This window comes from Heptranchias perlo, chromosome 34 (genome assembly GCF_035084215.1).
Source record: "Heptranchias perlo isolate sHepPer1 chromosome 34, sHepPer1.hap1, whole genome shotgun sequence".
NCBI lineage: Eukaryota > Metazoa > Chordata > Chondrichthyes > Hexanchiformes > Hexanchidae > Heptranchias > Heptranchias perlo.
In genome coordinates, this window is record NC_090358.1 from 29,877,737 (window position 1) to 29,891,414 (window position 13,678).

General features: G+C 47.0%; 1 protein-coding gene across 1 annotated transcript in view; it reads left to right on the plus strand.

The window, feature by feature from the left end:
* lrrk1 (leucine-rich repeat kinase 1) overlaps window positions 1-13,678 on the plus strand; it is a 479,049-nt gene that overhangs the window by 250,358 nt on the left and 215,013 nt on the right. Inside the window, exons 18-20 of the mRNA XM_067971653.1 lie at window positions 4,221-4,341; window positions 11,620-11,779; window positions 12,013-12,289. Of these exons, the coding sequence (XP_067827754.1) occupies window positions 4,221-4,341; window positions 11,620-11,779; window positions 12,013-12,289 (558 nt within the window). The remainder of the gene's footprint in view (window positions 1-4,220; window positions 4,342-11,619; window positions 11,780-12,012; window positions 12,290-13,678) is intronic.

A 13,678-nucleotide genomic window follows, 5' to 3' on the forward strand; every position in this document is an offset into this window, starting at 1 on the left:
GATGTTGTCCAGGTCTTGCTGCATGCGGGCTCAGACTGCTTCATTATCTGAGGGGTTGCGAATGGAACTGAACACTGTGCAGTGATCAGCGAACATCCCCATTTCTGACCTTATGATGGAGGGAAGGTCATTGATGAAGCAGCTGAAGATGGTTGGGCCTAGGACACTGCCCTGAGGAACCCCTGCAGCAATGCCCTGGGGCTGAGATGATTGGCCTCCAACAACCACTACCATCTTCCTTTGTGCTAGGTATGACTCCAGCCACTGGAGAGTTTTCCCCCTGATTCCCATGGACTTCAATTTTACCAGGGCTCCTTGGTGCCACACTCGGTCAAAAGCTGCCTTGATGTCAAGGGCAGTCACTCTCACCTCACCTCTGGAATTCAGCTCTTTTGTCCATGTTTGGACCAAGGCTGTAATGAGGTCTGGAGCCGAGTGGTCCTGGCAGAACCCAAACTGAGCATCGGTGAGCAGGTTATTGGTGAGTAAGTGCCTCTTGATAGCACTGTCGACGACACCTTCCATCACTTTGCTGATGATTAAGAGTAGACAGGTAATTGGCCGGATTGGATTTGTCCTGCTTTTTGTTGACAGGACATACCTGGGCAATTTTCCACATTGTCGGGTAGATGCCAGTGTTGTAGCTGTACTCGAACAGCTTGGCTAGAGGCGCAGCTAGTTCTGGAGCACAAGTCTTCAGCACTACAGCTGGGATGTTGTCGGGGCCCATAGCCTTTGCTGTATCCAGTGCACTCAGCCGTTTCTTGATATCACGTGGAGTGAATCGAATTGGCCGAAGACTGGCTTCCGTGATGGTGGGGATATCGGGAGGAGGCTGAGATGGATCATCCACTCGGCACTTCTGGCTGAAGATGGTTGCAAACGCTTCAGCCTTGTCTTTTGCACTCACGTGCTGGACTCCGCCATCATTGAGAATGGGGTTGTTTGCAGAGCCTCCTCCTCCCGTTAGTTGTTTAATTGTCCGCCACCATTCACGACTGGATGTGGCAGGACTGCAGAGCTTTGATCTGATCCGTTGGTTGTAGAATCGCTTAGCTCTGTCTACAGCATGTTGCTTCCGCTGTTTAGCATGCATGTCGTCCTGAGTTGTAGCTTCACCAGGTTGGTACCTCATTTTTAGGTACGCCTGGTGCTGCTCCTGGCATGCTCTTCTACACTCCTCATTGAGCCAGGGTTGATCCCCTGGCTTGTTGGTAATGGTCGAGTGAGGAATATGCCCGGCCATGAGGTTACAGATTGTGCTGGAATACAATTCTGCTGCTGCTGATGGCCCACAGCGCTTCATGGATGCCCAATTTTGAGCTGCTCGATCCGTTCTGAATCTATCCCATTTAGCACGGTGGTAGTGCCACACAATACGTTGGATGGTGTCCTCAGTGCGAAGACGGGATTTCATCTCCACGAGGACCGTGCGGTGGTCACTCCTACCAATACTGTCATGGACAGATGCATTTGCGACAGGTAGATTGATGAGGACGAGGTCAAGTAAGTTTTTCCCTCGTGTTGGTTCGCTCACCACCTGCCGCAGGCCCAGTCTAGCAGCTATGTCCTTCAGGACTCGGCCAGCAGTGGTGCTACCGAGCCACTCTTGGTGATGGACATTGAAGTCCCCCACCCAGAGTACATTTTGTGCCCTTGCTACCCTCAGTGCTTCCTCCAAGTGGTGCTCAACATGGAGGAGGACTGAAGGTGGTAATCAGCAGGAGGTTTCCTTGCCCATGTTTGACCTGATGCCATGGGGTCCAGAGTCAATGTTGAGGACTCCCAGGGCCACTCCCTCCTGACTGTACCGCCACCTCTGGTGGGTCTGTCCTGCCGGTGGGACAGGACATACCCAGGGATGGTGATGGAAGAGTCTGGGACATTGGCTGAAAGATATGATTCTGTAAGTATGGCTATGTCAGGCTGTTGCTTGGCTAGTCTGTGGGACAGCTCTCCCAATTTTGGCACAAGTCCCCAGATGTTAGTAAGGAGGACCTTGCAGGGTCGACTGGGCTTGGTGTTTTGCCGTCGTCGTGTCCGGTGCCTCGTGGTCCGTCCGGTTTTATTCTTATTCTGACTTTTCGTAGTGAGATTTTACAACTGAGTGGCTTGCTGGGCCATTTCAGAGGGCAATTAAGGATCAACCACATTGCTGTGGGTCTGGAGTCACATATAGGCCAGACCGGGTAAGGACGGCAGGTTTCCTTCCCTAAAGGACATTAGTGAACCAGATGGGTTTTTACGACAATCCGGTAGTTTCATGGCCATCATTACTGATACTAGTATTTTAATTCCAGATTTTTATTTAATTAATTGAATTTAATTAATTAATTGAATTTAAATTCACCAGCTGCCGTGGCGGGATTTGAACTCATGACTCTGGATTTTTTAGTCCAGGGTCTCTGGATTACTAGCCCAGTAACATAACCACTATGCTACCGTACCCTTATTGAATTCTTTAAGAAGTAACAGAAAGGGAAATGCAGAAGATGTAATATATTTGGATTTCAAAAGGCTTTCGATAAGGTACCGCATTGTCGACTCATGACTAAGGTTAGAGCATGTGGAGTCAGAGGGACGGATAGCAGAATGGATAGCAAACTGGCTACAGAACAGAAAACAGAGTGGGGGATAAGGGTCGCTACTCAGACTGGCAAAAGGTGGGAAGTGGTGTTCCACAGAGATCGGTGCTGGGACCACTGTTGTTCATTATTTACAGTAACGATTTGGATTTGGGTATCGGAAGTACAATTTCAAAATTTGCAGACGACATCAAATTGGGTGGGGTGGGTGCGGGGGTGTAGTTAATACAAAGGAAGAATGCGTCAAAATGCAAGAAGACATTAATAAGCTTGCAGAATGGGCGTGTAATTGGGAAATTAATTTCAATATAGATAAGTGTGAGGTGGTACATTTTGGTAGGAAGAATAAGGAGGCCACACACTGCTTGGATAATAAGTCTAAATGGGGTAGAGGAGCAAAGGGACCTAGGGGTACAGATACACAAATCATTAAAAGTAGTGATGCAGGTTATGAAGGCCATAAAAAAGGCAAGTCAAACACTGGGGTTCATTTCTAGAAGGATAGAATTGAAAAGCAAAGAAGTTATGTTAAACTTGTATAGTACACTTGGAGTACTGTGAACAGTTCTGGTCTCCATAAAATAGATTTAAAGGCATTGGAGGTGCAAAAAAGATTCACAAGGATGATACCAGAACTGGGAGGACATATTTATCAGGAAAGGCTGAACAGGCTGGGGCTCTTTTCTCTCGAAAAGAGAAGGCGGAGGGGTGACCTGATAGAGGTCTTTAAGATAATGATAGGGTTTGATCGGGTAGACGTAGAGAAAATGTTTCCACTTGTGGGGGAGTCCAAAACTAAAGGCCATCAAAATATAAAATAGTCACTAATAAATCCAATAGAGAATTCAGGAGAAACTTCTTTACCCAGGGAATGGTGAGAATGTGGAACTCGCTCCCACAAGGAGTAGTTGAGGCAAAGAGCGTAGATGCATTTAAGGGGAAGCTAAATAAGCACATGAGGGAGAAAGGAAGAGAAGGATATGCTGATAGGGTGAGATAAAGTGGGAGGGAGGAGGCTCATGTGGAACATAAATGCCGGCATAGACAAGGTGGGCCGAATGGCCTGTTTCTAAGCTGTAGTTTCGATGTAACTCGATGTAGCAGACATTCTGTGGCTTTTACGAGCGAGTTTGCCAACTAAGTGCCAATGAAGAAACACGCAATGGCCAGTTCAGGTCACAAGGGGGTTTCACTGGTACACCCCCAGGTCCCTCTATCGTACAAGTAGATATAGGGCAATGTGAGGCAACTCTCTTTAGGCACTGGTACCACTGACAGAAGTGACTGACGCCACAGAGGTATCAATGGCAGACCCGAATCTGTAATAGACCATTAACAAGTGGCATTGATGATAGCCAATGGGATCAATGGGCCAGACCATACTCTCCTGGCTGAATGTACAATGAGGCAGCAGGGAGAAAGGTGAGGAAAGGAATACGTAAGGTTTAGCACAATGGGGTAGCATTATTGTTCAGATCGCGGTAACTACCCAGGTCCCAGTGGTTTTAGTGTGTTTATTTATTCTTGCTAAGAAAGAATGAAGAGAGCTGGAGACTGAGGTAGTGCACCATCGATGTGAAGCACAGCCCCTCAGGTCATATTTTAAGCTGCTTCTATTGCATCTCTTCCTTACAGTGAATTATCCTGCAAAACGCTCGATGGACTAGACGGACTCCGTAAACTGATCTTCCATGTCGCCTGCAGCATGAAGGACACGGGGAGTCTAACTGCTTCTCAGAAGTTGGTTGGGAGACTGGTAGGTGCTTTCTTGCTTAGTGCAGGGGTGGAAAGTAGAGCAGGAGTTAGACTCTCAAAACTCTCACTACAAGCCCAAGGCCTAGCTTCAATCTGTTTTCAATGTCTGGATAAATGTCACCATTTTCTGCCCATGAGATCTCCTACATTGTTTCAAGCATCAGTCAGCTTGTAATGTCTACCAATTTTTAAAAAGCTAATACAAACCTGACCCATTTGTTTGGGTTGTTGGTGATCTGTTTGGGTGTTGGGTTTACTATCAGTTCACTGATGTCCAGAGCTCACCCACAAAGAAGTGCCTCAGCTCTGTGTACATATATCTGTGAGCAGTAATTAAAGGGGGATCACCAACTGGTTATCCTGTTTTGCAATGAAGTGACCAGCGCTGCTTGGCCTGTCTCATTGTTTTCACCCAGCAGCGTTTGGAACTGGTTTGTTTTGAATTGATCTTTTCTAGAATCAGTAGAATTGCCTCATGCTTCACCATGAGTGCAGTTTGAATGAATGCCATGTTCCCACTTTGCTCTGATTCTAATGAAGTTGTATTCCAGAGAGAGAGACTGTAATGTGGAAGTTTCACTGCAGGGGATGTAGGATTTACCGCAGCCTAATCCTCCCCTCCAGCCACATTGGCAACGTTTTCACAACTGGCTATTCCTTATTTGTTCAAAAATAAACTGCTGAAACTAAAAGTTCCAGCAAACATAACCTGCATTTTTATTAACTCAGCATGTGTGGAAATTACTTTTTTAATAATTTGGTCTCTGTGTGGAGATTATGAAATGTGCTGCAGCTGATGGTTATGTAACGACAGGAAGTTGTTTCACTGGCTGCTTAGCTCAGGTTGTTCTTTTATTTTGAAAACAATAAAAAATAAATGTTTAAATATTTGACATATTACAAATTTTGAGTCTACACTGGATAGTCCCGTGGGCTCAGCGTTGCCAATCTCTCCTGTAAGCGGACTCTATGTCCCTTACGATCAGGAGTGTATCTCTGCCGCCCAATATCCAATCGTACGATAGTGACTCTTGTTACATGAACTGGATGCTGCAATCTCACACGTGCACTTCGCCCATCTTCCGAAAGGCAGACAGATAAAATATTGGAGCGGGTGCAGAGGAGATTTACTGGAATGAGGGACTTCAGTTACATGGCGAGACTGGAGAAGCTGGGATAGTTCTCCTTAGAGCAGAGAATGTTATGGGGAGATTTGATAGAGGTGTTCAAAATCATGAAGCGTTTTGATAGAATAGATAGAGAGAAACTAGGGCAGAAGGGCTGGTAACCAGGGGACACAGATTTAAGATAATTGGCAAAAGAACCAGAGGTGAAATGAGGAGAATTTCTTTTACGCAGCAAGTTGTGATGATCTGGAATGCGCTGCCTGAAAGGGCGGTGGAAGCAGATTCAATAGTAACTTTCAAAAGAGAATTGGATAAATACTTGAAAAGGAAAAATTTGCAGGACTATGGGGAAAGGGCAGAGGAGTGGAACTAATCAGATTGTTCTTTCAAAGAGCCGGCATAGGCACGATGGGCTGAATGGCCTCCTTCTGCATTGTATGAATCTATGAACATTCTCAGTTTGTGCCAGTTTCCTCCCCTCCTCCCCCCCAACTCTCTGGTGGCGACAGTTCCAATGTTCCTGGTTAGTCTGAACTTTGTCCAACTGATCATTCTTCCAGTGTGAGTCTAGACGGTGAGTGTCAAAGGCTATTCACAACAGGCTGTTCACAACAGGCTGTTCACAACAGGCTGTTCACAACAGGCTGTTCATCGTTTGGAACGTCACAAGTGAGTCTGATCTCATCTTCACCCCCCATCTCCACACATTTTCCATGAGGAAGGGAACAATCAGGAGCCAGAAACCTGGCCGATTTTTCTTTCTCTCCCTTTGCTAACTCCGGGTGCTGAGTCTAGCCGTCGTGCCTTTACCACTGATCTGTCTGAGATCAACAAACATCACCACAGACCAGGGATCGAACCTGGGGCTTTCTTGGTCTGTGCGTCTTGGCCACTCCCTGCGTCAATCAGTTGGGTGATCGAAGTGAGCATTTTTAACAAACGACACTAACTGTTTGTCTTTGGCAAAAGCTGAATTAAACACATTGGGGGCCGATCGTCCTATTCCTGGATCACTTGGGCACGGCAAATAGAAGAAGATCGGGTGAGTCAGGTCGGGAGCCCAGAAAGAAACCGGCCTGAATCTCGACTCATCCAATACATCGTGACACAGGAGAAGAGCCCAGTGTTGCAGAGTAGAAAGGGGCTTCTTGTTGTACGAGTGTTGATATCGTTCCATGTTGTTAATCCTGATCGTAAACACATCTGCTACATAACAAAGTTCACACACCCCAGCGCTGCTGAACAGGGAACGGTTTAAAACACAGTCGCAAATTAAAAGCAGACTGAAACAAAAAGAGAGAATGTGAAATGCAAAATGGGAAAAGGGCAAGTTAGGCTTAAAAGGTCCGTAGAGAAGCTAAGCTGAAACAGAACTGAAAAATTATTGACCGGGGAAAGGAGAATTACAGGAACACAGAGAATAGGGAAAGAATCACTGACAGAGAGAACGGGACATCTGAGTGAGAGGCAGAGAGTGAAGGGGAAACGATTCAGTAGACAGTGTGTGACATGTCTGCAATTTCCAGACACTTTCCACAGTCCTGGAGCTCATTAGTCTGTCATTAGTCTGGTTATTGGATGATTGCAAATTTATTTTATTGCAAGTTTTTAGCTATTCAGCAAAATGTCAGCTGTGGCTCAGCAGGTAGCACTCTGGTCTCTGACTCAGAAGGTTGTGGGTTCTAGGTCCCCAGGAAGATAGGAACATAGGAACAGGAGGAGGCCATTCAGCCCCTCGTGCCTGCTCCGCCATTTGATAAGATCATGGCTGATCTGTGATCTAACTCCATATACTTGCCTTTGGCCCATATCCCTTAATACTTTTGGTTGCCAAAAAGCTATCTATCCCAGATTTAAATTTAGCAATTGAGCTAGTATCAATTGCCGTTTGCGGAAGAGAGTTCCAAACTTCTACCACCCTTTGTGTGTAGAAATGTTTTCTAATCTCACTCCTGAAAGGTCTGGCTCTAATTTTTAGACTGTGCCCCCTACTCCTAGAATCCCCAACCAGCGGAAATAGTTTCTCTCTATCCACCCTATCCGTTCCCCTTAATATCTTATAAACTTCGATCAGATCACCCCTTAATCTTCGAAACTCTAGAGAATACAACCCCAATTTGTGTAATCTCTCCTCGTAACTTAACCCTTGAAGTCCGGGTATCATTCTAGTAAACCTACGCTGCACTCCCTCCAAGGCCAATATGTCCTTCCAAAGGTGCGGTGCCCAGAACTGCTCACAGTACTCCAGGTGCGGTCTAACCAGGGTTTTGTATAGCTGCAGCATAACTTCTGCCCCCTTGTACTCTGGTCCTCTAGATATAAAGGCCAGCATTCCATTAGCCTTATTGATTATTTTCTGCACCTGTTCATGGCACTTCAATGATCTATGTACCTGAACCCCTAAGTCCCTTTGGACATCCACTGTTTTTAACTTTTTACCATTTAGAAAGTACCCTGTTCTATCCTTTTTTGATCCAAAGTGGATGACCTCACATTTGTCTACATTGAATTCCATTTGCCACAGTTTTGCCCATTCACCTAATCTATCAATATCGCTTTGTAATTTTATGTTTTCATCTACACTGCTTACAATGTCACCAATCTTTGTGTCATCGGCAAACTTAGATATGAGACTTTCTATGCCTTCATCTAAGTCGTTAATAAATATTGTGAATAATTGAGGCCCCAAGACAGATTCCACTAGTCACATCCTGCCAATGTGAGTACCTTCCCATTATCCTTACTCTCTGTCGCCTTTCGCTCAGCCAACTTCCCAACCAAGTCTGTACTTTTCCCTCGATTCCATGGGCTTCTATCTTAGTTAACAGTCTCTTATGTGGACCTTATCAAATGCCTTCTGGAAGTCCATATAAATAACATCCATTGACATTCCCCTGTCCACCACTTTAGTCACCTCTTCAAAAAATTCAACTCTCTGATTAACTGAAAATTCTTGAGGTGTTCAGTCACACTATCCTTAATTATAGACTCCAGCATTTTCCCCACAACAGATGTTAGGCTAACTGGTCTATAATTCCCTGGTTTCCCTCTCTCTCCTTTCTTAAAAAGCGGAGTGACATGTGCAATTTTCCAATCCAGAGGGACAGTTCCTGAATCTAGAGAACTTTGAAAGATTACAGTTAGGGCATCTGCAATGTGCTCACCTACTTCCTTTAAAATCCTGGGATGGAAACCATCTGGTCCTGGGGATTTGTCACTCTTTAGTGCTATTGTTTTCTTCATTGCTGTTGCTTTACTTATGTTAATTTTATCGAGTCCCTGTCCCCGATTCAATATTAGTTTTCTTGGGATTTCCGGCATGCTATCCTTTTTTTCTACTGTAAATACTGACGCAAAGTAATCGTTCAACATGTCCGCCATTTCCCCATTGTCAATGACAATATCCCCACTTTCAGTTTTTAAGGGGCCAACACTGCTCCTGACCACCCTCTTTTTCCTAATATAACTATAAAAGCTCTTCGTATTGGTTTTGATATCCCTTGCGAGTTTCTTTTCAAACTCTCTTTTTGTAGCTCTTACTATCTGTTTTGTGACCCTTTGTTGATCTTTGTGTCTTTCCCATTCGCCAGGATCTGTGCCATTTTTTGCCTTTTTGTATGCCCTTTCCTTATGTCTTATACTGTCCCTTACCTCTTTAGTTGTCCATGGCTGTTTTTTTTGGCAAGTAGAGTTCTTGCCCCTCAGGGGTATAAACCGATTCTGTATCTCGTTAAATGTTTCTTTAAACATTTCCCACTGATCATCAGTCGTTTTACCCATTAACAGATTTGCCCAGTTTACTGTGGACAGTCTCTGTCTCATCCCATTGAAGTCGGCCTTGCCCAAGTCTAGAATCTTAGCAGCTGATTCACTTTTTTCCCTTTCAAACACTGCATTGAACTCGATCATGTTATGATCACTATTGGATAGATGTTCACACACAGTTAAGCTGTTAACTAAATCTGGTCATTACTCATTATTAAATCTAGTATGGCTTGCCCCCTTGTTGCCTCTAGGACATACTGCTGTAGAAAACTATCCCGGACACACTCAAGAAATTCACTCCCTTTCTGACAGTTGCTAGTCTGCTTTTCCCAATCTATGTGAAGGTTAAAGTCCCCCATTAAGACCACTATGCCTTTCTTACACGCTTGTCTAATCTCTGCAATTATACAATCTAGCACTTCAGAGCTGCTGCCAGGGGTCCTATACACAACTCCCACTATAGTCTTAGATCCTTTCCTATTTCTCAATTCAACCCATAAGGTCTCTGTTGGCTGCTTACCTCTCATTATATCCTCCTTTGTCATTGAAGTGATTTCATCTCTAATCATTAAGGCTACTCCTCCCCCTCTTCCATGTTCCCTGTCTCTCCTGTAGACCTTATAACCCGGTATATTTAGTTCCCAATCCTGACCATCCTGCAGCCATGTCTCAGTAATAGCTATCATGTCATACCCTCCAATTTGAATTTGAACCTGTAGTTCATTTAATTTATTCCTTATACTCTGTGCATTTGTATATAGAACTCTTAGTTGGGCCACACACCCTAGCCTGACCTTCAGCTTTGATGCTGGGTTAATCGCCTTACGCCTTCTAGTTTTCACTTTATCTGTCGTGCCTAAAGTACACTTGCTTTCTGCTGCTCTACGCTTTTCCCTTTCACTTGTTCTTGAACAACTGTTTGTACTATTTGTATTGTAAATTTCCCCTGGGTCTTCCCCTCTCTTGCTGCTCTCAACTTTACTCCCTTCTGACTCCCCGCTAAGGTTCTCATCCCCCTGCCACTCTAGTTTAAACCTTCCCCAACAGCACTAGCAAACACCCCCACGAGGACATCGGTCCCGGTCCTGCTCGGGTGTAACCCGTCCCGCTTGTACAGGTCCCACCCTCCCCAGAACCGGTCCCAATATCCCAGGAATCTAAATCCCTCCCTCCTGCACCATCCCTGCAGGCATTCATCCTGTCTATTCTCCTGTTCCTATACTCACTAGCACGTGGCACTGGTAGTAATCCTGAGATCACTACCTTTGAAGTCCTGCTTTTTAATTTATCTCCTAACTCCTTAAATTCACCTTGCAGGACTTGACTTGACTTGAGCCCATAATCTAGGCCAACACTCCCGGTGCAGTACTGAGAGAGCGCTGCACTATCGGAGGGTCAGTACTGAGAGAGCGCTGCACTATCGGAGGGTCAGTACTGAGGGAGCACTGCACTGTCGGAGGGTCAGTGCTGAGGGAGCACTGCACTGTCGGAGGGTCGGTACTGAGGGTGCGCTACACTGTCGGAGGGTCAGTGCTGAGGGAGTGCTGCACTGTCGGAGGGTCAGTGCTGAGGGAGCGCTACACTTCGGAGGGTCAGTGCTGAGGGAGTGCTGCACTACCGGAGGGTCAGTACTGAGGGAGCACTGCACTGTCGGAGGGTCAGTACTGAGGGAGCACTGCACTGTCGGAGGGTCGGTACTGAGGGAGTGCTGCACTGTCGGAGGGTCAGTGCTGAGGGAACGCTGCACTGTCGGAGGGTCAGTGCTGAGGGAGTGCTGCACTGTCAGAGGGGCAATGCCGAGGGAGCGCTGCACTGTCAGAGGGTCAGTGCTGAGGGAGCGCTGCACTGTCGGAGGGGCAATGCTGAGGGAGCGCTGCACTGTCGGAGGGTCAGTGCTGAGGGAGCGCTGCACTGTCGGAGGGGCAATGCCGAGGGAGCGCTGCACTGTCGGAGGGTCAGTGCTGAGGGAGCGCTGCACTGTCGGAGGGGCAATGCCGAGGGAGCGCTGCACTGTCGGAGGGTCAGTGCTGAGGGAGCGCTGCACTGTCGGAGGGGCAATGCTGAGGGAGCGCTGCACTGTCAGAGGGTCAGTACCGAGGGAGCACTGCACTGTCGGAGGGTCAGTACCGAGGGAGCGCTGCACTGTTGGAGGTGCCGCCTTTCGGATGAGATGTTAAACCCAAGCCCTGTGTGCCCTTGTTTGTAACACAGACACAGAGACGCACACATTGCTGTTTGTGGGACCTTGCTGTGTGTAATTGGCTGCCACGTTTCCTACATTACAACAGTGACTACACTTCAAAAGTACTCCATTGGCTGTAAAGGATGTCCTGAGGAGTAAGTGAGTTCTTTCTTTTACTGTGCGGTAACACTGATCCCCCTTACAGATACCACGGAGTCACGTCAATCTGCGGAATGCTGTCCTGAAGGAACAACAGAGAAGAAGTTACAGCAACGAAGTCCAGTACTTAACTGACCAACAACTGGAGGAGATTGTGCAGCAGACTCCTGACAATGACATCAAGGACTTTGAAGATTTACAGACTGGTAATCTGTGTTGAAATTTTGAATAAAAACCTGATGACTGCTCAATTCTACACTTCCCCTCGAGCCCTGTAAATTGTTTCTATCAATCCTTTCTCAATATTTGCCAAATAGAAAACGTTAAATTTATTGTCTACACGTTGGAAATCTGCTGCACAAAACAATATGGTAAAAGGCCAGAGTGTGAGGTAACCGGAGTAATGACCTGCTGAATTGTTTCTCTGTTTGTTTGGCAGCTCTTGCCTTCCTTATAGAGACTGGAGCAGTGTTGCATTTCCCAGACACGAGCCACGGACTGCGGAACCTCTACTTCCTGCATCCGGTGTGGTTATCTGAATGCTTGGAGAGAATTATCAACATCAAAGCCTCGCGCTCCATCGCAAAGAATGGGCTGATACAAGTGGCAGAGCTGAGGACGCTGCTGGTCGGGACTGGCTTCACGGAGCAGAACGAGGAGCAATATTTCCAGTTTTTAGCAAAGTTTGAGATTGCACTTCCAGTGGCCAAGAACAGGTAAATCGTTATTTGATTTTAGAATTCTCCTCCTTGTTTTCAAATCCCCTCCATGGCCTCACCCCGTCCCTATCTCTGTAACCTCCTCCAGCCCTACAAACCCTCCGAGATCTCTGCGCTCCTCCAATTCTTGCCTCTTGTGCATCCACCATTGCTCCACCATTGGCGGCCGTGCCTTCAGCTGCCTGGGCCCTAAGCTCTGGAATTCCCTCCCTGAACCTCTCCACCTCTCGACCTCTCTCTCCTCCTTTAAGACGCTCCTTAAAACCCACCTCTTTGACCAAGTGTCCTAGGTGTCAATTTCTGTCTATTACACTCTGGTGAAGCGCCTTGGGACGTTTTATTACTTTAAAGGCGCTATATAAATGCAAGTTGTTTTGATTTCCTGCTGGTTAATACACATTAAAATTTGGAATGTTTGTTCACCGGAGGTTCAGCAGGTTTCTTCGGCGTGACCCGGGAAGTGCCAGGTTTGATGGTGGCCTGTGCTGAGGCCGCTGGTCTAAGCTGGGGTGGCAGTAGGGGGAGGGCTGCAGTCGACCTCAGTGCCCATGGATTAACGAGGGGAAGATCAGTCACTGCTAATCAGTGCCCAGCAACCTCTGCTGGCAGTGTGTGTGTGTGTGGGTTTAAAGGCAAGACAGGGTTACTCAGTTGTGATTCTGCCCTTGATCAGCGAGACACTCACTGTCAAGGCTGCCCCACGAACAGTCACCAGTGTATCAGAGGCTGCTGTGTGTTCATGGACCTGTACCCAGGAGTCCCTGCCCTCGGGGGGGGGACGGGGAGGGAAGGAGTATCAGTGCAAGAAAATGGTAAATTGAAGAAGTCCCCCTCATCTCACACAGACAGACAGACACACACACACACACACACAGACACCCACACAGACACCCACACACAGACACCCACACAGACACCCACACACAGACACCCACACACAGACACCCACAAAGAGACACACACACACCCACACACACAGACACCCACAGAGACACACACACACAGACACCCACACAGACACCCACAAAGAGACACACAGACACCCACACACCCACACACACACACAGACACCCACAGAGACACACATACACACACACACACACACACTCACACACAGAAACACCCACACACACACACCCACAGAGACACACACACACACACAGAGACACACACAGACACCCACACACAGACACCCACACAGACACCCACACACAGACACCCACAAAGAGACACACACACACACACACAGACACCCACAGAGACACACACACACACACACACACACTCACACACACACACAGACACCCACACACAGACACCCACACATAGACACCCACAAAGAGACACACAGACACCCACACACACACACACACACCCACGGAGACA